General features: G+C 51.6%; 1 protein-coding gene across 5 annotated transcripts in view; it reads right to left on the bottom strand.

The window, feature by feature from the left end:
- Nucleotides 1–1,122: 1,122 nt before the first annotated feature.
- Nucleotides 1,123–26,073, bottom strand: part of LARP6 (La ribonucleoprotein 6, translational regulator) — a 37,573-nt gene continuing 12,622 nt past the window's right edge. The window contains exons 1-4 of one of the 5 annotated variants that reach the window (XM_074354350.1): nt 15,971–16,666; nt 7,156–7,366; nt 3,316–3,402; nt 1,123–3,225 (exon numbers count right to left, since the gene is read on the bottom strand). In XM_074354350.1, the coding sequence (XP_074210451.1) occupies nt 2,335–3,225; nt 3,316–3,402; nt 7,156–7,366; nt 15,971–16,170 (1,389 nt within the window). In that variant the 5' untranslated portion in view covers nt 16,171–16,666 and the 3' untranslated portion in view covers nt 1,123–2,334. Of the gene's footprint in view, nt 3,403–5,110; nt 5,256–7,155; nt 7,367–15,970; nt 16,667–22,557; nt 23,577–26,073 lie in introns of those variants that run through there. The other 4 variants (XM_074354352.1, XM_074354353.1, XM_074354351.1 and 1 more) reach the window with 4 other exon arrangements.

Raw genomic sequence — 26,073 nt, 5'->3', positions numbered from 1 at the left:
GCTCTGCCAGCACCCCAAGTGGACATGTGTGGCAGGCCTCGGGCCCCAGTGTGGAGAGGGAGCTGGTTTCCATTAAAAATAATGAAGCATCTGTAAAAGTGCTGTTGGCTAGCTTCCCCAGTCAAGCTATTCCCGAAAGCCCTGCTGTGCTCACAAACAGGAAGCCCAGGTCCCTCCTGAAGGTCTGGCCAGAGGCTGAGGAAGATCAGGTTCATCGCAAGGTGCTCGGGGTCTCTGGGCCGCGTGGAGGAGACCCAGCCCCAGCCCTGAAGGCGACACCCTCAGTTTATTCCAGGTCCCTTCCTCGTCCAATGGAGCCGTGCTTCTCAACACGGCCTGCTCTCTAGTCACCCAGGCCTCCTCCAGAACCAGTTACATCAGACTGTCTCGGGCTGGGCACAGCTCTCCAGGAGATTCCACGTGAGGCCCAGGCTAAGCACCAAGAGCACAGGAGGAGGGTTTATCTTTGGAGACGATCAGAGAGCAGGCAGGGTGCTCACTAACAGCTGCAAAGTACTTTTCAGCTCATAAAGCACATTCACTCATCATCATCCACCGGCTGGGGGGGAGGCTGTGACTCAAAAAGAGAAAACGACTTGCTCAAGGTCAAACAGTTACTTACCAGAAAAGCCATGACTAGAATCCAGGTCTGCTGACCTCAAACTCAGGGCTCTTTCGTGAGGCCACACGGGGCAATGCCACGGACCAGAGGCCAAGCTCATCTGTATTCACATAGAAAGGCGAGAGCACAGGTACCTTTTAAAGTCACTGTGACCCATGGGAGCAAATCCTAAAACAGCTGCAGCTGTGAGCCAGGGCATGATGGGGCGGCGGGGGCGGCAGGCCGAGCCAGGCCAGGAGGAGCTGCTGAAGCCCAGGGGGCCCCGGGGGCTGCGCAGGATGGAGGGCCAGGGTGGGACCTGGAGTGGGCCGTGGCATTGCCCAGGTCAGGAGGCCTGGGGGCCAGACTCTAACTTTAGGCCGCCTATAGCTGTAGTGGTGGAAACAGCAAATCCAAGAAATTTCTGGAGGCATTAAGCAGTGAATAGGAATTCTTCTGGGCCTTTGGGGACACACCATCTTACTAACCAGAGAGTAATCACCTGCTAATGTGCATAGAGCTGTGTAGTAAAAAGTACATTTACTTTTTCCACTTTCACAATGGCTTGAGGTATTATCCTCCCATGAGCAAACCCAGTATAATAATACTTCACGGAGACACTGAGAAGACAAATGAAAGGATGGCTAGCCGGGGAGGGTACAGCTCCACCGAAAAGCAGCCAGCACTGATGCAGAGCCAGCCGCATCTCGGACACTGGCGTGGAGACAGTGCTTCCCGGGGGCGCAGCAAGGCTGCGCGGGGCGCACAACTCTCCTGAGGACACGGCACCGGTAAGCGGGGGGCGTGGGAGTCCACCTGACCTCCGAGTCGCACGATCACTGTCCGTACCAGGGGCTCTCAAATTCCTGCATGCACCAGAGCCACCTGCAGGATGTGTTAAAATCCAGATTCCGGGCCGCTTTCCCAGAGTTTTTGATTCAGTCGGCCTGAGAATTTGCATTTCTAACAAGCTCCCAGGTGATGTCGAGGCTGCTGGCCTGGGGACCGTATCCAGAGGACTCGGTCTACACCAAGCTCGGGACGGCTCACCGCGCTGCCCTGGCGAGCGCACAGGCTCTGAGCCCTCAGGCGCCGGGGGCCCCCGGGCAGCGTCCCGGCGCGCATTCGGGAACCGTCTCTGTTAGACTCCTCAGAGCCGCGGGACACGTCCCACAGCCTCGTGGGATGCACACGGATTCTGTCAGGCGCAGTCCACGGGTTCAGAGCCAGCACTCCCGGTCGGGTGTTTTATTATTTATTCACTTGACAGGAAACGTACATTTGGTCCCATAAAACACCATGCTGCTGGCATCACTAGTTGCTGGTGCGCAGCTGGGCCCCTCTGGGCTTTCAGCGAGCCCTCGCACGGCCAGCCGAGCGCAGCCCAGTCCCTGCAGAGACAAGCCCCGCCCCGAAGAAGAGACCCGCTGCCAGACCTTCCCGGGCCGCCCCCGTCCCACGGCCCTGCAGAGCCACGACCCTCGCACACGTCGGGCGCCAGCAAAATAACGGTCATGCTGGGAGGAACAGGGGTTCTGAACTAGACGATGGTCTTAAAACCAGAGCATACTGGGCAATTTATGTACATTACAAATATATAAATTAAGAGGTCTAAAGGTATACAAAATCTTTCAGAGGGGACTTAATTTCATTCTGTGTCATGCCAGGAACTTGTCAGGACCTCGAAAACAAGGGGGATTTTCAGTGGAGCTGGTATTAAAAATAGAAGGAATTTATACACAGGCCCGGCTCCTCTCGTGTCCGCCGTGGAACCCTCTGGTGTCGTCGGGGCCCCGGGGAAGCCGCAGCACCCCCACGGGGAGCCCGTCTGCAGTCTGCATCTTCCGGGAGAGCAGGGGACTCGCTCTGGGGCTCTTCTCCTGCGCCCCCATCTCGGCTTGGCGGCGCCTCCGAACCCAGGGGCTGCCTGAGGGCGTGACACTGCTGTCTGAGGAATAATCCGTGCCCTTGCGGAAGCTCTCGGGACTGGCGCTCGGGTTCAGCCTACCTTCCTCGGCCAGCGGGGACTTTCTGGAAACGCCTTTGCGTTGAGCCAAGGGGCTGCTCCAAGGGCTCGGGCACGGGGAGGCATTCGGGCTCAGGAAGAGACTCTGGTGGCCGGCAGGGCTGAGCCTGTGGGCGGCCCCGTGTCGCCGGCCAGCCGTGGGGGACGTGGGGTTGCTCTCGGGGTCGGAGGAGCCGCTGGCGGAGGCCTCATCCGCCGGGGACTGGAGCTCCCCCACTCTGCGGTTCGGGGACTTGCCCGGGTGGGCGCTCGCCACGGGCTCCTCCTCCTGGGCCTTCTCCCTAGACGGCTTCTTTCTGGGCGGCTTCATCCCAATCAGGACCGCCTTCATGCCCTCCCTGCCCCGAGACTCCGTGATCATGAACTCATGGGCCCTGACGGCGGCTTCCACCTCCTCGAACTCCACGATGGCGCACTCCTGGGTCCCCACCTGGCTGTAGCGGCTGCTGATCCTCCGGATGTCTGGGGGCAGCTCTCTCCCAGGCTTGAGGATTCGCACTGATGAGATGACCCCAAAAGTCCCAAACAGCTTGAGCAGGTGTTCCATCACCGTCTCCTGCACCCTTCCATTCTTCTGGGGGGTGGCCAGGGTCCACAGCTTGGGGGACAGGTAGAGGTCATAGATCAGGAGCATCTTGCTGGGGAGGTTCTCATTGGGGAAGAGTGGGACGGGGGTGGTCCTCCTCACCTTCCGGTGGTCCTCATTCAACTCGAGGGTCCCTGAGTACTTCAAGGCATGCGCTGTGGTTCTCCAGTCCCGTGTAAGGTGTTTCACCTGAAGAACACAGAGCAAAGAGGAGATGGCACCTACTGTCCTTGTCCTGCGGGTGTCCCCTCTCTACAGCCTCCCTCCCTCCTTGCCTCAGCCCTGTAACACTGCTGTCTAGAATCACAGCTGCTGTGTGCAGACACCTAGAAACCACGGGAATGAATGAACACACTTCCTACAATGACAGCACGGTTCAGAGCAGGACTGCTCAACAGAACTTTCCGTGGTGCTGGAAATATTCCATTCTGTGAGAGTTTATAGAGGTTAGACCTGCAGGCTCTGGAACAAGGCTGCTGGATACACAAATCTAAGGTCCACCTTTGAATGGCAGTGAGACCTGAAGAGTTATTTGACCTCTCAGTGCCTCAGTTTCCTCATCTGTAAGATGGAGACACTAACAGTGTCTACCTCACAGAGCTGTCATGAGGATTAAATGAGTAAGTAAATAAATGTATGCATATCTACATCCAGACACACAATTTACATACATAAAACTCAGAACGGTGTCTAGCTCACAGTGAGTACTCAATAAATACTATGTGCCATCCTAATTTCAAATATCGCATGCTACCATTTTGACAGGACTCAGATTTTAACTCTTGAATTGTTCTCTTAAGTTGTATTTCCGCATTTCTGCATTTGATACACAGAAGGTTCCTAAAGATCATTCCATATCTCCTGAAAATGACATGGGTTGTTTTCAACTTGGAACTAAATCCAACTTGGGCGTCAAGGAGAATGACGAAACAGTCCCTCCCTCCTCCCCTCTTAGTGGAAACTGTGTGTAACACTGCTGCAGCCCATGGAGGCTCTGTTTATATCGTAAAGCAGTAATTTTCGAGAGGGCCGCTTCCGGTGCAGCGACGCCAGGGAGAATGAGCCATCCCAGAAATGGGAGTGGAGGCGGGCAGGGTGTAACCTGAGCCAGGAGCGGTGAGATCACCCAAGTCCTCCGAGGCCCGGCCAGGGCAGTCCCTCTGCAGACCCACCCTGACCCGAACGGGAACTTCCCGGAACCCAGGAAGGGAAGCTCCCCAGCAGGGCAGGAGCGGGGGATCCCGGCAGGGCTCTCAGGAGTACCGGCAGGCTCCTGGAGAGAGGACACTGTCCACTGTAGCCTGTGGCCTCTGGATGAAACGGCCCAGACTGGGGCTTAGGGTGCAGGAACCATGAGTCACCTACACACAGAATCTTGATCTGATCACTGTGACACCGGCCACGAGAGAAGCAGGTCCAGGCAAAGGCCGGACTTTAGGTGGACAGAGTCATTGAGGGGTCCAGGAAAGGTGAAGAAGATGAGCACAGGACAATTCCAGGTCGTGGGGCACCCATGCAATGGCTCTGTCGGGGTGAGACATGGGGGTGGGGTTGCTTCTCCATCACCAGTCAGGGAGTGAGCACTCAGGAGAGGAGGGGGAACCTGAGCAAGGAGTGCCTGGGGGAGGGCCAGGGCCATACTCAGAGGGCTAGAGAAGCTGCTGGAAGCCATGGCCGATCCAGAGAGAAGCAGGACCCAGCGCCCCTCCAGAGCAAGGAGCAAGGGCCACCGGGAACCCTCGGGTAGGTCTGAGCATCCCAGGCCTGGGTCTGTGAGCTGGGGAAGGAGGGCCTGGGTGTCACCTAGGACGAGGACCCAGGGAGCTGCAGTCTTTGTGCGGTTCCAAGAAGAACTTGGCAAGACTTTCTGAAACTTTACGGTCGCCCTGTTTGTTACCTTTGTCAAATACGTTTCCATTATGATTGGCAGGAAGCCTGTAGAATGAAAAGGGTCTTTGCTGTCATTTTGGAAGAGCTGTGTCTGCTCTGCAGCCAGTTTTCAACAGAGGAGAACCCTCCTAAATAGATCCAGTAAGTGGCAGCTTTAAAAGGAAAGAAATGCAGGCTTACTTTCAGGGAGGAGTAAGGGGAAAAACAGGATGCTCCCACTGGCTGCTTCATTTCGGGTCCCCCACAAGCACTGTCCACATGGGGGCTTCCTCGCTCTTCTCTGGACACGTGCAATGCTGTGATTTATGCTAAGAAATACGGATGTTTCTTCCAGGGATACTTCATCCCTGGTCCTGGCACGAGTTCCTAAGACCTTTATAAATCCCCGAGTGACAGCAGTACGCACAAGCAGCACCTTTAGTTCTAACGAGGCGACTCGGTGGGCTCCAGGATGGGGGCTGGTCACCAGAAAGACCAGCCATGACAGAAGCTTGGAGCCTCTCCATCCTCCAGAGGAGGGGAGGGGCAGGAAAAGGGGTTAATAATGGATCATGACGACACGACGGAGGCTCCATAAAAATCTCAAAAGTAAGGGTTCAGAGAGCTTCTGGGTTGGTGAACACACCCACCTATGGAGGGTGTCACAGCCCAGCTGCAGGCGGACAGAAGTTCCTGCACTCGGGACATCCCTGAGTCTGGCAGCCCACCTGTGTCCTTTATTGTGTCCTTTAATAAATGGGTAAATGTCATCAGGTTTTTCCCTGAGTGCTGTGAACTATTCTAGCAGATAGTCGAATCCAAAGGGGCGGGGGTCACAGGAACCGGCAGTTTGTAGCCAAGTCGGACGGAGCTGTGGATCCCCGGGGACGCGCTACCATTCACTGGCATCCAAAGTGGGGACACCCTTGTGGGACGGAATCTTTAACCTGTGCTGACTCCACACAGATTGTGTCAGAATCAGGACCCCCAGCTGGTGTCGCAGAATTGCTTGGTGTGGGGAAAACCTCTCCCACATTTGGTGTCAGAAGTACCGCAAGGAGAAAGTCAGTTTTTCTTTTAAAATGCAAAATGCCCGTTCCCTTCTCCTGTACCTTGAAAACTCCTATTCACCCTCCAAGATCCCATTTCAAGGTCACCACTTCTGGGCAGACTCCTCAGTTCTCCAGACTTTGCCAGGGCGGGGGGAATACATTCATTTTGCATATCCTGTACCTAACACAGCACTCAGCATATAGAATAAATATGTTCGATGAATGAATAAAGGAGAGAGATCAAGAGGAGAGGGCAGAATGCACCAGCAGGTGAGGCAGAGAAGAGCTGGGGGGGGGCCTCTCCATGATTTGCTGACAAAGTGCACAAGCAACTTGGCTGGGACCCACTTGTTACACATCCCATTATGCAACAGGCCGCGTGGGCTTTTCCATTCTAGTAAACACACTTCCTCCACGGGAGACACACTGTTTCTACTCCAACTGGCCTGTCAGCTCCTCAAGAAGTAGGGAATTCACAGCCCAACTGCTAGATCTGTGTAGGAGAGGCACGCAGGCTGCTGCCTTGACGGCAGCGAGCAGGAGGTACCCACGTCTCCATCCTAGAGAGGAGGACGCGGGCATGACGCAGCAAGGGCGGCCACAGTCTTGGAGGAGGCACATCTCCCGAAGCTCCTTGCTCGTCTTATTTATTCAATTTGACAAATGAAAGCTTGGATTTTGCCTCGTTCTAGGCCTGGCAGGCGTCTCCCAAGGCCCCGAGCCCCCGTCCTGGCGCGGCGTTCTCCTGGCCGCCCACCTGCCCGGCAAGAGTGCTTAAACTGTACTGAGAGCAAGTCATGTCATTTCATAGCTGCCACCAGCTGAGATCCATCCCAGCGCCCCGGACCCTTTACCAGTGCGGGAGGTGCTCTCAGTAACCACCCTAATCCCCCTCCCCGGATCATTTTCCTCTCTTTCAGGGCCCAGAGGAAATAAGCTGTTAGTCGTTAGGTCTCAAGGGGGTAAACGGCATTTAGAGCCACCACCCAAAGTGCCCCCCAAACCCTCAAAGCGGCCTCACCTTCTTGAAGGACGTGAGCAGCTTGACGCTCACGTAGCCCAGCTTGTTCCTCCTCACGTGCTTCAGCAGGAAGGCATCCTTCTCCAGGTTCTCATCAGAAAAGTAGAATTCGATCTGATCCACCAGCTTCCTGATGAGCTCCTCGTCCGGGGGCTGCCACTCCTGCTCCAGGTCCTCACGCTCGTTCTCGCCCCCACTCGTCGTGGCGCCACTGAGACCACGGAAAGGAGACGCGGGGCGTTATGGGTTGAATAGTATCCCGCCCCCCCCATTTCACATGTTGAAGTCCCAATCCCCATTTGTCAGAGTGCGACTGTATTTGGAAAAAAGGTCTTGTAAATGTATCTGGTTAAAGATGAGGTCACACCAGAGTAGAGCGGGCCCTCATCCACACGCTCACAGGCAGCACCCCACGTGGAGATGAAGGCAGAGATGGGGGGAGGCAGCAGAAGTCAAGGATGTCTAAGACTGACCACAAACCACCTGAGGGTAGGGGACAGGCCTGGAACAGACCCTTCCCTAACACCTTGAGAAGCAGCCAGCCCCTGCTGACACCTTGATTTTGGACTTCCAGCCTCCAGAATTGTGAAGCAATACATTTCTGTTGCTCCAAGCCACCCAGTTTATGGTGCTTTTCACAGCAGCCCTAGGAAACTGTTGTGGGTCACATCTGAACTGGACTCCTCAAAGGCAGTGATCATAGGGCCCCAAGGGGATAGATTTTGCCCCCAACTAGCTAAGAAATCAAGCTTTTGAAACCAAGATTATTTAAACAAACACAAAAACACATCTAGGGACATTTCCGTGCTGCTTTTTCTCCATCCTGGTCTCCTGCCCCGCGCGGGATGGGACACGGCTGGCCACCTCCCTGTGCCCTCCCCCGGCTTCTCTGACCTGTTCTTCCCTCATCTTTCTCCCCATGTGACTGCCCGTTCAGACCCCCCCCCCCACGTCTAAATGTGGGTGCCCCCAACGGCCCTTCCTGGCTCTGTATCCCTGGCAACCTCTGCAGCTCATCCCATTCGAATCTGCTCTCCTGCAGCCTCCGTCCTGCCCCACTCCTGAGCCCCGGTCCTCAGTTCTACCTGCTGCCTGACGTTTCCACGTCGGGGGGTGTTGCCTCAACATCGGCGTGTCCGGAGTCAAACCGCGGGCCTCCGGAAGGACTGACACCTGGGCCCGCGCACCAAGAGACACTCTGCCCAGGAAGCTCGCCTTCTTTGCACACAGACTCTCAGTAAACGACCCATAATGTGTTGGGGGTGCCTCACATCAGTTATTTGCACCTGGTAAGCACACAGGCAGTTAGCGAGGGATTCTGGAGCAGGTGGGCAGCCCTGGGGAGGTGACGGAAAACTCCAATGCGAGTGCAAAGGTGAGCTTCTGGCACCCAGAGGACCCCGCCCTCTGCCGCTCTGGGTGCTGCCAGCAGCTCCGGTATCTCTCACGGGGAATCTTGGAAGAGCAGGAAAGACTGTTTTATATCTGGAAGCCAGAGGCACCGTTCCTTGGTTCTTGCAACAGCCTCTGAACAGAAAAGACCCTACTTCCTTCACAGACTTAAAAGAAGTTTATATTCTTCCTATAAGAACACTGGCAACTTTTTGTCACAACCATCCTGTGCTGCGTCTTCCCTCCCGAACTGGCCCCGGTGACCGCCCGTTCTCTCCTCTGGGAGCTTCGGCTCCACACCTGACGCGCATCTCTCCGCTGTCTCTCCTGCCCCCGCGCTGAGTCAGTCACCAAGCGCTGGCTTTACTCTGCAGTGTCTCCCATCTGTTCTGCCTTTTCCATCCCAACTGTCCTCATCACTTCTCCCTTGGACACTATTAATAGCTCATCAAAAAATAATCCTTAAAAATTAAAGTAATACATACACACAGCAAAACCCAAAATAACGCAGTGGGGAGCTCACAAAGCAAGCAACGCTGCCCCACCCCGCCCCTCTGCCCCGGGCGCTGCCTCTGTCGGCCATTTAGTCCCTGTGAGACTCGCCTTTCGGTTCTACAGAACAAGCCACTTCCCACCTGCCAGTTTCAGAAATTCTCTATTCCTGTCCTATTATGTAAGACAAGGATTTGGGGTCACTTGTCTCCCAAAGCCTCTTTTTCCAACTTTAAAATTTTTATGTTATTTTTGGGTTTTCTATTAGCCTTCTATTTATTTTTTAAATAATACACTGAAAATTCTATTTCTAATTTCTCAGTTCCTCACCCCATAAGATGTGCATATTATTATAATACCTTCTTTTCCTTCTGCTCTTCTTCCATTTCCAACTTCCCCAATTCTATCAGATGGACCTTTATTTCATTTTGTCGTGGTTCATAATATTCATAACATTTACAGGAACTACTCTTCAGGAACCCCTATTCCAAGCTTTGTCTACAGACAGGCACTGAATGCTGAAGCCAGTCAGTTACAGGTCATTGTCATGCCTGCGTCACCACAGGTCACCACAGGGAGAAGGTGTCAGCTAGATTACATTTCTTCTCGTAGGGACCTGAAAGTCCTGTTAGTTGACTGACCACTTGGATTGATTCTCCATGCCTCTTGTTTTCTCTCACATGGTCTGTCTTCACCTTTGTCTTTAATTTACATGCTAAGAGATTTCCTTGACATTATCTTCTAACCTTTCTCAGTGAATTTTTAAAATTTCAGTAATTATTTAGTCTCTAAAAATTCTTTGATGTCTTCAGATTGTTCCTTTTCGAGAGCATTCTCTTCTTGTTTGGTGGATGCAGTGTCTTATATTCTCTCAGGGCACTAACTGGAGTCTATGTAACAATCTCTTTTGTTTCTAACAATGTTGCTTCTATATCCTCTGGGGTCATTCTTTCCATTTAACTTTCATGTCATTGATTTTCTTCATGTGACTGGTAAACCAAGTCGTCTTTTTCTTTATTAAAATTTTAAAAAAAATAAACTTTTTTAGACTATTTTTAGATTGACAGAAAAGTTGTGAAAATAGCATGGAGTTCCCATATGCCCCACACCAGAATTCTCCTATTATTACTACCTTGCATTACTATGGTACGTTTACTGAGTTAATATTGATACACTGTTATGAGCTGCCGTCCACATTTTATTCAGATTTCCTCCCTTACCTATCCTCCTTTTCTGTTTCAGGATCCCATCCCACATTACATTAGCCACCACGTCTCTCTAGGCAACTCTTTTCTCTTGGCTGTGCCAGCTTCCCAGACTCTCCCTGCTTTTGACAACCAAAAAGACAACCAAATTGATAATATGATATAAAAACATGGGGGCAGATTCAAAAGATACAGATTCATCAGAGGGACCAGATGAAAACACACACAGGTATGTGCCAGCTCTGGCAAAGGCATCGCGGGAACAAGGACATTTTGGACGCCACTAGCAGAGGCCACGTGCTACGTCTGGGTAGCCTGTGGGTCCCAGCATATTTATTACAGAGATCATGACCTTCCTCTCTAACCCTGTCCTTGGCTGTGGTTCAGGGCCTGGGAAACAGTGCAGCTGGTGGGTGTCTTGTCTCTGCAGGTCTGTGGTGTGGAGCAGAGATAATGCACACAAAGTGCTTAGTTCCACATCTGGCACATAATTAGCATTAATAAATGAAAGCTTTCATTTTCATCATCCAGTACAGGGAAAAGATAGCCTTGTGCAATGACCCTGAAACATCACAGAAGAAAAGAAGCCTGGATAGTTTTGTTTGTCAAATGAAAAGCAAGTGTGTTCAGCGGTTTTATTATTCATACTAATATTTAGTACTGCAATTTTAAATCATTCTTATAAACTGTAACACAAACCAAATAAGTAAATATGTAAATGTTATTAGGAATCAAGATTTGCAGTGTGAAAAATAAAAGTAAAGCAAAAACCCTGTCATGTTAAATATGAATTGGAATTAGCAACATAAATTTATCTTTTACAAACGTATTTCCTACCTCTGTCTATTGAAATGCTCCAGGAGAAACTGGCACTTTTAATTCCAGGTCTTGGTTTCTAAATACCTTCCTACTAGTATTTGAGAAAATGGGGATTCCTGTGGAAATGGACGGATTCCACAACTGGAGTAAGAAAAGTACGAGTTCAGCCTAGAATGTCTAGTATTAGAAGCGAGAAGACATGCAGACGGCCAACAGGCACATGGACAGATGCTCGACATCACTAACCACCAGGCAAACGCAAATCAGAACCACAGTGAGATGTCATCTTGCACCTGTCAGAAAGGCTATTCTCAAAAAGACAACAAATAACAAGTGTTGGTGAAGATGTGGATAAAAGGGAACTCTTGTGCCTGGTTGGTGGGAATGTAAATTGGTGCAGCCACTAGAAAAACAGTATGGAGATTCCTCAAAAAATTAAAAATAGATCTACCATGTGATCCAGCAATTCCACTCCTGGGTATTTATCCAAAGAAAATGAAAACACTAATTAGAAAAGATACATGCACCCCAATGTTCACAGCAGCATTATTTACAATAGCCAAGACGTGGGAGCAACCTAAATGCCCATCAATAAATGACTGGATAAAAAGATGTGGTGTGTATATATATACAATGGAATGTTATTCAGCCATAAAAAAGAATGCCATCTTGCCATTTGTGGCAACATGGTTGGACCTAAAGGGTATTATGCTAAGTGATGTAAGACAGGGACAGACAAATACGGTATGATTTCAATTATATGTGGAACCATCAAACAAAACAAATGAACAAACAAAACAAAACAGAGCCATAGGTCAGAAAACAAACAGGTGGTTGTCAGAGGGAAAGGGGGCAGGGGAGGAGAGACACGGGTGAGGGAGATTCAAAGGTACAAAGTTTTAGTTGCAAAACAAGTGAGTTACAGGTAGGGACACATGTGGCCTGGGGAAGAGTCAGTAACTGTGAAACATCTCTGGTGACAGATGACAACTAGCCTTATTGTGGTGATCATTTTAAAATGTATAGAAATATCAAATCATTATGTTGTGTAATAGGAACTAAAATAGTGTTGTAGGTCAATCATACTTCAAAAACAAACTCAGAAGAAGAGATCAGACTTGTGGTTACCAGAGGAGAGGGCTCGGGGGAGAGGGAACTGGAAGAAGGCAGTCAAAGGTGTAAAAATTCCAGTTATAAGATAAATGAGTGCTAGGGATACACAGTACAACATGACACACATAATTCGCACAGCTGTATGTTATATACGGAAGTTGTCTAAGAGTGAAGCGTAGGAGTCTTCATCACAATGAAAACAATTTTTAAGTTCTGTACCTATACGAGATGACAGATATTCACCAAACTCATCGCGATCATCATTTCACGATGTGTGTGAGTCGATCGTTACACCGTACACCTCACACTCATGCAGCGCCGTACGTCAATTTTACCTCAATACAACTGGACGAAAATAAAAATAAACTGAGGGAGAAAAAAGCAAGAAGGAAGTGCTCAGAGAAAAAGGAAATAATCAAGCATTTCTGCCTCCTTCTTTAGGAGGAAGTCTTGATCAATCCCAGAGGATCAGGCAAAAGCTCCCTTTTATAGCAGACTGCCCGCTAGTAAATGCATGAAGAATGACAGTGAGAGAATCATCAATTTGTAATCCCCAGTGAACTGACTCAAGCAAGGATCATCAATGGATGCTAAAACCATTAGGCGAAAGGTCGCTGGTGAAAGAATATTCACAAGCAGCCCACATGTTACTTGTTAAATGCAATGGAGGGAGCACCCTAACCGAGAGGTCAAATTTAGCAGCACTAATGGTGGATGCCGCCTGACCTGACATAACAAAAAATCCATGGCATTGCCCTGGAAGTGTTCTTGCCAAAATATTTAATTGAATCTAATCAAGCCTTTAGCCCTAACTTGCAGTTTACAGGAAACACATGGTACTAAGGAGCAAGGTAAACCAGGTGATGAGAACATAGCCAGACCAGCCCAAACTGTGACACATTCCACACGACATCTGGGCTCTTATTTCTAAAATAGCAAAGCATTAAAAAAAAAGGTGGGGGAGATGCTCTAGGTCAAAAGATCCTGCAGAGATTTAACAGGCAAATGGCTCGAGAAACAGCTGTAAAACACAACGTGGGACAACTGGGGGAAACATGAATATGGAACTTGGCTATTGGCTTATCTCAGGAATTGTATTAGGGAATTACTGCTAATTTTCTTATTTGTAATAATAGTATCATGATTTTATAGGAGATTGCCATTATTAAGGGCTGCAAAATGAAGTACTTAGGGTGTAAGTTTTGTGTACAACATACTTTCAAACAGTTCAGGGAAAACTACGCACATCATGTATCCACCAAACCAATACTGCAAAATATTAACAACTGTTTAATCTAGATGGTAGGTATGTAAATGCTCACATTACTACTCTTTCTCATTTTATGTCTGAAAATTTGTATGTTTAAAAGGTGAGGATAAAAGAAAAGACATCTGTTTAGCGAGCACGATTGGGGGTGGGGTAAAGCTAGCAAACATTGGGAGGTTATAGAGATTCCTCCTTATTTCCATTCATCCCTTGTTCCCCAGGTACAAGCAGGTGTCGGGCTAGGTGCTGGAGACATGGGGAAGATTGCGACAAGGCGGTCGTCCTCGAGGAACTTGCTGTCTAGTAGGGGAGAAACACACGGATATTTCAACTTGGTAGAGAGCGTGCGATGACAGGGACAACTTACAGAGCGCCGGGCTGAGTGCTGTGCTGGGTGCCGAGGATACAGTGAAAGGAGGGAAGCAGGGTCCCTGCGTTCACGGAGCCCCTCCTCCAGGGAGGGAGACAGAACCACCGAACTGCAGCTGTGGTGTGCACCGAGGACTACAGCCACGCAAGGAAGAGGACACCAGCTCAGCTTTGGGGGAGGGATTGGGGATGAGGCAGCGAAGTTTTCAGGCGACCAGGAATCAGTCGGAGGACCCCGAGGCGGGAGCACAGAGACAAGCAGACATTAAACAGGACCCTGTGTTCAGGGACCCGGGGGGGAGGTGCTGGGGGAGCATTCAGACGGGCCAGGAAGGCAGCAGCAAGCTGAGGGGGCGACGTGGGTGGCTGCAGGTTTAGGCACTGGGGCTCTCTCCTGCGGGCCCTGGGAGCTGGCAGTGTTGGCACAGGGCGCTGGCCACTGTGGAGCCAGACTGGCCCGCACGGGGCGCAGCAGGTTCCTGTTCCTGGCTACACTCTCCTTGTGCTCTGGATGTTTGCCGGGGGGTGCGGGGCCCTCTGTCAGCTCCACTACCCTGAAGAGCCCCAGAGATTTTCTGGGGTCAACTCTACGCCATTGGGCAGCAGGAAATGTTCTGTGAGAGTCCAGCCACTGGAGCTGGGAGAGGAGGGCAACTCTGCAGGGAGAGTGTTGGGGGTGAGGGCAAGAAGCCCACCTGAGATCTCCACAGGGTCCCCCCAGAAACAAGCAGGGCTTTAATCTCTGCTGACTGTACACTCTCAAAATTTCGTCCCCTGAATAGGGGGCAGCTTTTGCGATAGTCACAGGCAAATAAAGGCAGTGGAGTAAGTCACTCTGGGCTGTTTTACATGACCTCTGCAGCGGTCTGGCGAGGCAGCTGCCTCCCCTCAGGACTGTGGGATGCCAGTGACTCATTATTTTTATACTCTCAATACTCAGCACAGAGCTGAGTGAATGAATGAATCAGGCTTTACAGTAAGTGCTGATCTACCATGTCATCTGCTGTGGCCCGCTTTCCTCACAAAACCCCTGCGCTGGACGTTCCTCCTCAAATACCTCCATCTCCACTGAACGGCCCCGAACTCTGGGACCTTAAATCCAGACCTTGTCCACGAGGGAAGGGTCAGGCAGTGACGGGGAGAGGCTCTGGCCCCAGCACCTTCCTGCCCCTGAGCTGAATATTCTCCCAAAGAAGTAAACACGTGCCTGCCAGGGGACAGTCCTGCAGGCCCTGATGGCTGAAAGCACGCGCTGTGTCCCAGAAGAGGGCCTTTAACGGGTGCCCCTTGGCATTTCCCAGATTCTGCAAGTCCTGTCGCTGCCCAACCCTCATTTCTATGCATTTCCCTTCAGCAGCAGAAACAACATCACAGTCCTGAAAGGCCTGGCTGTTAGCGGACACAAGACCAAGGTCTCTGGCTGATAACAAGGCTCAGGGCCCAGAGGCAAGGTAAGACAGGTGGCTTCTTGTGCCACACCAACTCCAGACCTCCCATTACCCAGGACACACTGCCCCCCACCCCTGCCAACGCTGCAAGGTGGTGATGCAAGCATGGAAGGCAGGAGGAGAAGGTGCAGGAAGATGGGGAATCCCCCAGCAGGGCAGGAGGAAGCAGCCAGCCCTGAAGTGATCCCAAATCAGGGCACATGGGCTCTCTACACCATGAAATTACTCCTCCTCCGGTCCCCAGCAGCCAGCAGCAAGTGTCTGCCCCCCACCACTCCATCCCATTTGGACTGATAAGCAGACAAGGCACTAGTGGCAACGAAGGCTAGGTGGGGGCCACTCTCAGGGGGAGGTGGGCCAGCTTCAGAAGTGAGGGCTGGGCTGGGCTGGGCTGGGGGTTTTGAGGGTCTCTACGTGAGCTCCGGAAGCGGAGTCTCCTCCTGGGGAAGGGATGGCGGGGATGGCCCGGGAAGGACATCCCCCTGGGTCCCGGAGCATGCCCCGGTCCCGGCCCTGAGACGCCCGCCGCCTGCCCCGGGAGCCTCGGGGGAGTTACAAGGCTGCGGCCCGGGCGCCACCCGCCGCCAAAAGCCGGCTGTGACTGCGCCCGGCGGCGGGGTGGCTCCAGCCGCGGTGCCCGCGGGGCTGCGGTCTCCGAGCTCCGGTGCGGCGGCCACCCGCTACCCACCCCGGGCCCGGGCCGCGCCTACCTGTGTCCGCGGCTCGGCTCCTCCTCGCTGGCGCTGCCCCAGCCGGGGCTGAGGTAGCGGGCCGGGTCCCCCGCACCCTGCGCCTCTGCGCCCCCCTCCTCGTCCTCCGGGCCCTCCACGTCCTCGGCCTCCTGGATGGCGACGCGGATCTGCACGGCGCTCTCGGGCCCGGGCAGCGGCTCCTCCCCGCGCTGGGCCATGGCGCTCCGGCCGGCGGGGACCGCGAGGCCAAGCCAGCCGGGCGGCGGCAACGGCGACGAGGGGGCGGGGGCGGCGCGAGCGGCGCGGCCCGGGGAGCACGGGGGTCGCAGCGCCCCGCCCCGCGCCGGCCGCCAGCCCAGCGCCGGCGCAGGCGGGGCCACCCTCCCCCGCCGCCGTCCCGCGGAGGCCCGCCCGGGACCGAGCGCGACGCCCCGACCCGCCCGGTGCGCGCCCGCTGCCCGCGCGGCCCGAGCCCCGGAGGACGCGCCAGCGCTCCCTCCTGCCGCCCGCTCCCTCCCAGGCGGCCCGGCGGAGGGGAGGGGCGCGGCGCGTCTGACTTGGCAGTTTGTGGGGGACTCCGGGGGTGGCCGGCACAGACAGCAGCCTCAGGGGCTCCGTGCCACCTGCGTGTCTACCAGCTGCCTTGCCCAGGCGACCGAAACCTCCACCGTAGGCCTCTCTGGCATAACCACCCAACACTGCGTCCTGTGAGTCAGGAACTTGGCTCCCGCCGTCCCCCGTACCAGCGGTCCCCAGAGTGAAGTCCTCAGACCAACAGCACCAGCTTGACCTGTGAACCTGTCAGAACTGCGCATTCTCAGGCCCACTCAGACCTCCTGGATCAGAAGCCATGATTCAGAACTCGTGTTTTACCAAGCCCTCCCAGAGAAGAGGTTCCCTAAAGTTTTAAACCCACCGCCCTGTATACCTCTTAGAATATGTCCTGAGTGTGGTAAACATCCAAGTATTTGTTGAATCAATAAAGGGATCTATTGAGATGCCCGTGTGTTAGAAACTCTGCCACCTTTTCACATTTAGCTTTAAATTGAGTTCTATCTCAACCCTTCAAATGTGACCCAGAAACTAGGCACAGGGGCATAGACAAGAAGGAAACCTCAACCTGCTCTCAGAGGCTCTTGATTTAGCACCCTACGCACTGTCTATCCTGTGAATTTGCTACACTAGGGCTTCAGAAGAATGGAACCCTGGATTGATACCTTTTGATATAGGGAAGCAAGTTAGGAGAGGCTCCAGAAAGGGGGTCTCTTGTGAAAGAACACCAGGCCCAGGGCTCTGGGCGTCTGGGCCAAGAGAGACCCAGGGGCACAGCAAGGACAGCCCCTCTTTCTAAGGTTTGACCGGAATCTGCGTCCCTTTCACTGTTAGCTCCCTCTTTTGACAGAAGAGGCCTGAGAATGAGTAAGTGAAGGAAGAGGGAGATCCCTGGTGTTCTGCCCCCGAGCAGCTCACAGCCCTGGGTCTGAGCTACGGGGCGGAAGAGGCAAGAAGTCCAGAGGATCTTTTCCCAAGTCAGCTGTGCCTCCCTCCAGGGCTACCGTTGCTAGAGGACCCCCACGCACCTGGCCCACCACTGTGATGAGGATCAAGAGGAGTAAGATTTGCAAGCCCCCCCATGCTTCCCGATCTGAGCCTTCAGTTCCTAAGTTCACAGGACAATACGCTTCATCTCATTTAAACTGTTCTAGGTGGCAAAGGCTAGAGGGATTATTGTCCCTATCCACGACAATGACTCACACTTGTGCCAGGTTTGGATTCATGCAGAGTTCATGCATACCTTATCTCAGGGTTCCCAGCTACCTGATCTTAAGAGTGCCCTGGGGACTCTTCTGCAAATACAGATTCCTGGTCCTCTACAGCTTGAGAACTGGCAGGTGGTGGGTGAGTCTGATCTGCAGAGGGGTTTTATTTGGTTGGATCGCTTTTTGAAAAGATCACTTGAATTTATATGCCCTTGGACCCAAATATATCTACCCATGCTGATTTGGGTATTATTTATTTCAGATTCTGCATAAAGGAATTTTGGATCTAGAAAGGATAACATACACCACCCAGCCCTGAGCTCCTCCTGTTCTGGATTGGGTACCCAGAAGAGTACAAACTTTTCTGCCAGAGCCCCACTGAGAGAATCAAATGCAAAATTTGCATGAAATTTATAAGGCAACTTCACACTTGATTTGATTAGTCCTGCCCACACACCTCATCATTTGTGTCACCGATGAAGGAACCAGGCCTTTTAAAGGGCCCCTCTGGTTTCCAGCTCCTTCCTTCACAGAGCTGTGGCCAGGGAGTGAGGCCAGTTCCTCCGGGGCCTATGTTGAGCACCATTTCAGGGAGTTTGCATCAGTACTGAGATGATCAGCAAAGTCTCCTTCAACAAAATCATGACCTCAGCCTGCAGTTGGCACTGTTCCCTTTCCCTGGGATCTTAAGAGCTCATTTTTATAGTAAACTCAAACTGAGACATGGCTTTTTCCCATAGTTTCTGAGGATGAAACAAAAGGAAAGACATTGACAAGGCATCAGGGTGGCCTGAGGTTAAGTTAAAGCAAAAACTTAAAGCTGAAAGCCTGTTCCAATAACTGTAGGGGAAGGAGGCATTTTATTTTCTCATCTGATCGTTTGTTTAAGCACGTAACAAGTACCAGACCCTGTGCTGGCCTCAATTTTGTAAAGTGACTAAGACACAATCCATGACCACCAGGAGGTGGAGGGAGCCTGGAAAAGGGAGCCTTCAGTAATAAGAATGTGCCCAGTGCAATAAATACTGTAGCAGAAATCTGAACAAAGAGGCATGGCCTGTAAAAACACCGCCCAGGATGTCCTGATCCTCAGCAGAAAAGCCTCCATGGAAGCAGCAGGGGCGGGGGGGGGGGGGGGGGCTCTTGCTCTAGTATCAGACCTGAAGTCAGACACCAGCCTCGCTCCACCTCAGCCACGTCACCTCTCTGCTGTTCAGCTTTCCTACCTGTAAAATGGTCTGAATGAGCCTTACATCATCAAGTTGGGGATGCAGATCAAATCAGATTGTGGAAAGTGTCTAGCACAGCACCTGACCCGGATTGGACTAGATGACATACGACACTCCGAGGACGCTGGCATACACTGCCATGCGGCCTTCTGAGCGTTTTCATACCAGGAAACACTTCGCCTGTGTGGGGAACACAAACACTCTGGCTGCTACAGGTGCATCTTCCTCCCCTGTAAGTCAAGGAACTGGTACTTGTTTTGTTTATACGCAAAAATCTTCATAAATTGAAGTAGCCTTTCAGAGCTAACTCAATTCTACACACACTGACAAAGCAAAACCTCTGTGGGCAGGAAATCTGCGTCTTTCATTTCTAGCTTCCATAAGAATTAAGATACCCATCCACAGGTATAAGGTGTGTTATGAGTCTTGTCCATCAATGTGCATTCTCCCTTGTTTAACAGTATTAATTCCCAATGGCCACCTAACTAGAACTTACATTTCCCAGAATGCTTTGCATACTGCTCTAACCATATGACTAAATTCTGGCCAGTAAGATGGGAGCAAAATGTTTTCTCCCACTTCTGGGTTGTGCTTCTAAAATGCAGGTGTGATTCTCTGGCCTTTTTTCTCTGCCCATTGGCTGCTGGAACAAGCATGCTGGCCCCAAGGATGGAAGCCACACGTTAAAGATGGTTGAGATAAGCCCTGGACTTAACCAGTGGGCCATAGTCTGGACTACCATTTGAGGAAAAAAGAAACGAACACCTTGTTTGACCTTGTATTTTGAGGTCTTTGTTACAGCAGCTTAGCCTGTACCCTAACCAACACCTGAGGTTTCACTGAGACTGAATGAGATAGCGCCATATGGAAGCACCTAATTTCAGGCACACGGCATAGCAGTCACTCAATAAACTGGTGCTCAATTCTAATTTTAAAAATTCGACAACTCAATAACATGTATTGCATGACAAAAGGATACCAATTATGTGGTAAGAAGGATGCAGGACTCAGAAAGGGATAGAATCTGCTCTCTTTCTGGGATCTCTCGTTCCGGAGGGGGAAGTGGATTCTCTATTCCTTCTTCTAAGCCTTTTGCAGGAATAGCATCACGAGACTCACCAGTGGAAGTCCACTCACTCCTGCAAGTGGCAAGAACGTTGGGGGCTTCCAGAACACTTTCAGCTACTGTTTCCTACTTCCCTAAGTTTGAGGTTTCCTCCCCCCTAAAAAAGCAACATCCCAAGTTTGGGTCCCATCATTTAAAAATACCACCTTGCTGTTGTAACACTGATTTCTTTGTGACATACAACCAAATTGTTTTGGCACAAATTTCAAAGAGACAGTGTTTAACTTTTGCCTGCTATCTGTGCCTTATAGAAGACCAGTTATCATACTGAAGGGGGGTATGACACATTAAAAATAGATGGATTTTATTTGAGGGGAGGGAAGTGAGCACAGGGTGAGTTCTAGGATAGCGTTCAGAAATTTCAGGGGTAAAAGTGACTGACAGAAGTGCCAAGAAGCACGAGTGGAGGTGCTCATTCTCTCACCGAGGGAAAGCCTGAAGAACGTGCACAAAGCCGGATCGCACAGCGCAAGAGAGCCAGCTGCATCCTCTGGTCAGAAAGGGGAGCCCATCCCTGGTCCTCCAGTTCCTAGGAAGACACACATCAGCCAGTGCTTCCGCCTGAGCAAGGTGGGGGCTGTTAGGTCTGAGGTTCTGTACACCAGTACCACCCAGGGAGCTTTTAAAAAGTCTGATGCCCAGCTGCACCCCTCAATTATGTCCTGGGGATGAGACCCAGGCATCAAAATGCTCCAAAGCTCCCAATGAGATTCCCACGTATGGCAAAGGTTAAGAACCTCTGCTAGACCTTTCAGGCGCATGGTCCCCAGACTCCTCGTAACAGGTCTGGGGACTAGCTGCTGGCCACCTGACCTCCAGGTGCAAGTGAAGTGCCCAGTTCAACCCCAGCAACTTCCCAGAGTTTGCTGAGAGACTGGGTGACTCAAAGATGAATTTCTCAAGTGCATCATGTCTCAGCAGAAGCAGGCTTCTGACCAGGTTGCTGTGAACAGTTGTGCAGGTTGTACAGAGCACGAGGATGCTTGGTACTGGGGGGAGGGACTGAAACTACAGCCTAAATTCTGCTCACCGCGCCGTCACCTGACCTTGGACTTGATACGATGAGAAGGGGAAGAGGTACCTATTTCTAGCTCTTACAAAGCAGCTACAGGGCTAATTGTGTGCCTGGTTCGGACCTGCCTGAGGGAGGGGCAAAGGGAGATGCAAGAACCAACTGCACTGAAATTACCTGGGATCCTATTAAAACGCAGGTTCCTGGGCCCTCACCCCAGACTTAATGAATCAGATGTCTGGGGAAGGAGCTTAGAAATCCCTGTTTTTAACAATATCCTGAGTGGTTTCCATCAGGCTGACGTTGGTGACCACTGACCAAGTGTATGGGACGGTCTTTCGATAAAAATAAACTGAGCACCCCCTACGTGCCGGGCCCGTGCCACCTCGCCGCAACACGAGAACAAGCAAGACCCCGTCTCATCCCCGAGCACCCCGATCTGCTGGGCGGCACAGACGAAAAGGGTGCATCCCGGGGGAGCCCAGGCTGTGAGCGCTGCCGGGGCTCGGCTGGGGCTGGCACACCCAGAGAACCAGTGAGCAGACCCAGAAATCTCTACAGGAGGGGCTGCAGCTCCTCCCAGGAGAACAGTCATCCCAGAGAAGTAGGAGCCAGGCACCACAAGCCAGACCCACTAACAAAGCCTTCACTGTCAGAACGGAGGAGTGATTTGGGGAATGGCTTCGTGTCTGACGCGGGTTTGCTTACGGGCCGAGGCCCTGCTACCCAGCCCCTGATTCTGCTTTGTGGTTAAGTATCAGAGCTCTCTGGAAAGCTGGGGGCCTGTGCATTCAAACTGGAAGAGCTGTTTTCCTATAAACCAATCTGAACAACCTGGGCAGAAGGAACACGACGCTGGGACCCTGCCGACTGAACATACACATGAAGGGGGAGGCATACTTCGCCGCTGCACAGAGCAACAGCTCACAGCTCTGGCACCTCCTGTGCGTCTCCTCAGCTGCAGGGCGGACCCTGTGGTGCCTGGTGGACACAGCTGTGCCCAGTGGGGAGGCCACTGCCTGGCTCAGAAGTGCTAGGGCAGCAGAGGAGGGACAGTGCACAGACGCCAGGTGGTGACTAGCTGGACTTGTACGTGAACACATGTGAGATGCCCCCACCACCCTGCCCTGGGAATTCCAGGATACTTGGCGGGTGTTTGTAGGGGGACAAGGAGCATGTATTAATGACATTAGTGCGCAAGAGGAGGCAGGTGGCAGGAGCCCAAAAGTATAGGTAACAGATTCAGAAGGTTGGGCTTTTCTCCATCATCATCCCTTTTGCAGAAGGAAGTTTGTGCCCAGCGCGAGTGACCTCTAATTGTAGCCCAGACCAAGCCCTCTGAGGGGCCCTGAGGGGTGGGCTCTGGCATGGGGCAGGGGTCGGGAGAGGACGACCCTGGGGACCCAGAGGGGTCATTGCCTTTGCCCAATTTGGAAGGTCTAGCACATCCAGGCCCCCGCCCACCTTCCCACACTTACCTCATGTCACCTTGGCCTTTGGTCTCCCTGCTCCAGCCACGGGGACCTTCTCTCAGTTTACTCCAAGGCACCACCACTCTCCATAAGCTCCTGTCCTTTAAACTTGCTGCTATGGGTGCTTAAAATGCTAATTCTCCTCTTTTCATGGGCCAACTCCTACTAATCTGTCAGCCAAAATGGCACTCACTCAGGTGGACCTCTCTGGAGTCACCAGTTTAGTGTCTAGGACACGAGATGCAGTCCATAAATGTGGATGTGGAGAAAATGTAACTCTTTGGGATGATGGAAACTGAATCTCAGCTTTAGTTTGTGCTCTTCCCATAACTTGCACTTGGATCAAAATTTCAGGCAGTCATCTGGTCACCAGTCGTCTGTTTCCCCAGGAATCTATCCACTAAGATGTCTGCGTCATCAGTCAGGGGCTCTCTTGGCTGCCTCAGCGCCACGTTTGCTGCTTCAAGGCCAAGACTGGAACACGGGGGTCCTTGCTGAGTTCGCCATGATGCTGTGTGCCTCGAATCAACACCACCCACACACAGCCATTTCCCTCCTTTTCCCTCTTGTTTCCATCCCGGAGGAATCATTCTCTGGTTCCCAGAGAAGTTACTTTCACCTCAGACCTTGTTCTGCTCACTGGTTGCTGACTTCTTCCCCAAAACTTCCAATTATTTCCATAGACATTTCCATAGCGATTTTCATAGAAAGGTTGAAAGAATAATAAAATGATTGTCCTTACAAACTCTACTGGACTAAAAACGTGTTAGTATTTCGCCATCATTGCTTCCTCACCTCTAAATACTCCAGCCTATGTCTTCTAAAAACAAGGGCATTTACCTACATAACCACGACACCATGGCCACACCTGACAAAATTATCGGTCTTTCCGTAAAATCACCATGTATCTAGTTCATATCTGAATTCCCCCCAGGTGTTCCATCCCAAAACCGTTTACACTTAGCCACAAAGACCGGCGCCAGGCGGGCCACACTCTGCACCTCTACACTTCTAGCCTGCTCCGGTCTAGAGCAGTTCCTCTGCCTTCTTACGCTGTTGCTGTTCTTGCTTCACGAGAGGGACAGCTTTTGAAGGACTCACGCCAGTTAGCCTGAAAGACACAGGCTTTTGTAAACAAAATCAAAGAGCTCTGCTCCAAACGTTCCCTCGGGCAAGAAGTGTAACCCACATGTCCTGTTTGCTCAGGATGGAGGGTCTTCTCTGACCACGGGACTTACAGTGCCCAAACCATGAAAGTCCTGGGCAAACCAGGACTAGCTGGTCACCCGAGAGGCAAGGAGGCACAGGACGCTAAAGATAATAACCCAGCATTACGCAGCCTCACCGATCGACGCACGGTTTCACCGCATTGTGGTCACCCTTGTGCAACACTCACCATACTTTGGACTGTTTAATGTCTAATTTCTCAACTGGTAGTAAGCTCCACGAAATCGGCGACATGTCAGTCTTTCTCATTACTCCAATCTCACTGCGTCCCCCTCGTCCTCGTCCGTAGCAAGTGTTTGCTAAATATTTACTGAGTGAAGGAATAGCTGAATGATGTCAAGGTATTTCAGAACTGAACGTATAAAGTGGAATTCATCATCTATTTTCAGCTAAGACGTTTTTAAACAGGAAGACGGTAGCCCTGGTTGGCAATCTCCACACCCCTGATCTCTGAGCACCGTCCGGCTATGTTGCCGGCAGGGAGATCTGAACAAGCACCCTGTACAATTAGCCCAGCCTTCCAGGTGTGACTCTGCAGGTTTAAATCGTCTCCCACATCGAATTCACTCAGCCCCTCGGTCCTCAGAGGCTTCATGCAGCGAGGGTATAGAGAAAAGCAGGGGGGATCCAGGACTCTGGGCCATTAACTCAGTGCTAAGCAGCACTGGCCCAGGTCCTAAGGTCCTGACGAAATCAGTAACACGCAAGAAGATGCAATTAAATCAAGTAGAAATTAAAATAATAATTCTACTCAGGCCTTTTCCTGTTCTCCAGAGTTGAACACCTCAGGGCCATGAAATGATTGGTCTCTGAGAGGCCAGGAAGGAGAGGTTAGGGGCGGGAGGGCAGTTGAAATATGGTATAGTTCTGGACTTGGTCTGAAGTTCAGGTGGACACTAGGTCATGTCTGACTTCTGGGAAGTCTTCCGGGCCGGAGACTTGGGGACAGACTAGCATAACACCAGGTACCTGATCACAGAGAATCCTGTCGGAGGCTGATGTGAACAAGAATCTTGAAGGCCCCGCATCTCGGATGGCAGGTCCAAGTGGAAGACACTGCATCTCAACGCATGCACCCTCACCCCTTCCTCCCTCCCCAGAGGACCCGGCTGGGACCCAGGCTCACTCATAATACTTAGTGTCAGGAATCCTTCATACAGATGCTCATCAGAGAAAGACAAGTCAAGGGTGCTATGAAGTATCAACTAAAGACTGACAGACAGGAACATTAAGAAAAAAAAAAACTTCCTGATTATGAAGGAATTTTGCAGTGCATGATGAGATTTGGCTTTTTAAGCATCAACAGAGTACTTTCTATGTGTCCCTCACACTGAAGTCGGGGGCGGAGGTACTGAGAAGACACCAAAGCACAGTGAAGGAGAGAAAGGGAATGACCATTTAAGGAGCAGATACTGTGCGCTGTGCACGTGACTTCGCTTAATCCTTGTAGCAGTCCCAAAGCGGTCTTTTTCAGGGAAACTGAGGTTTAGCAAAATTAAGTGACTTGCTAAAGGTTTTATCGCTGAGATGCAGGAGACGTGAAGATTTATGCCTGCACTGTCTGACCTCAAATCCACAGCTGTCTCACTCTACCACCCTGCATTCTTCTGGAGACACAGTGAGACTAGGGCCTAATCAGCCTTAGGAGTGGGGACTTTAATAAATCTTGGTGAAGAAAACCATCTTGGCTGCCACGCTGTTTCAAGGACATTGGGAAGACTTTTTTGTTCCTCAGTTTTCTCTACCACGCCTACCACGCTGCCTGAAATCTTGGCATGCGTTGCTTGAGACGAATGTTGGGGTCATGGTGCTCAGCCATTCTAAATGAGTTAGCGTGAGCCAGAGGTCTCAGGGCGCGGTGCTCTGTGCTCCTCCTCTCTGTCACCTCTGTTCTGACATGTTCCAGATGCCCCAGCAGCTCTGGGTCTCAATGTGAGCTGTGAACTTGGGAGCACTGTGTTTTCCCTTCTCTTTGGCTTGATTGTCCTTCGCCCCTGGGGGAGGAGGAGGGGTGCTAATAGCCTGGAAGGGGGCCAGATTATTCCATTCTGCAACCTCCAGTCACAGCCGCTAAAGAAAACTTATGCTGTGTTTTCATTCAGTGGGGAAAACATGTTTTGCTCTGCACTCTTGCGTAACCATGAAACATCTGGGGAAACTTAGCTTAAAGCCTCCCTCCAGTGTCACATGTGGGCTGAACGATACAGAAGAATGTTCCCCTTGAAATGTACGCTCTGATTTACATTTAAGTAAGCCATTATTACACGTGTCTGGATGCATACCCAGCAGGGAGTC

Source organism: Camelus bactrianus, chromosome 27, assembly GCF_048773025.1.
Source record: "Camelus bactrianus isolate YW-2024 breed Bactrian camel chromosome 27, ASM4877302v1, whole genome shotgun sequence".
Lineage (NCBI taxonomy): Eukaryota > Metazoa > Chordata > Mammalia > Artiodactyla > Camelidae > Camelus > Camelus bactrianus.
Note: the sequence above shows the minus strand (reverse complement) of the source record. Positions and strands in the feature narration are given on the sequence as shown.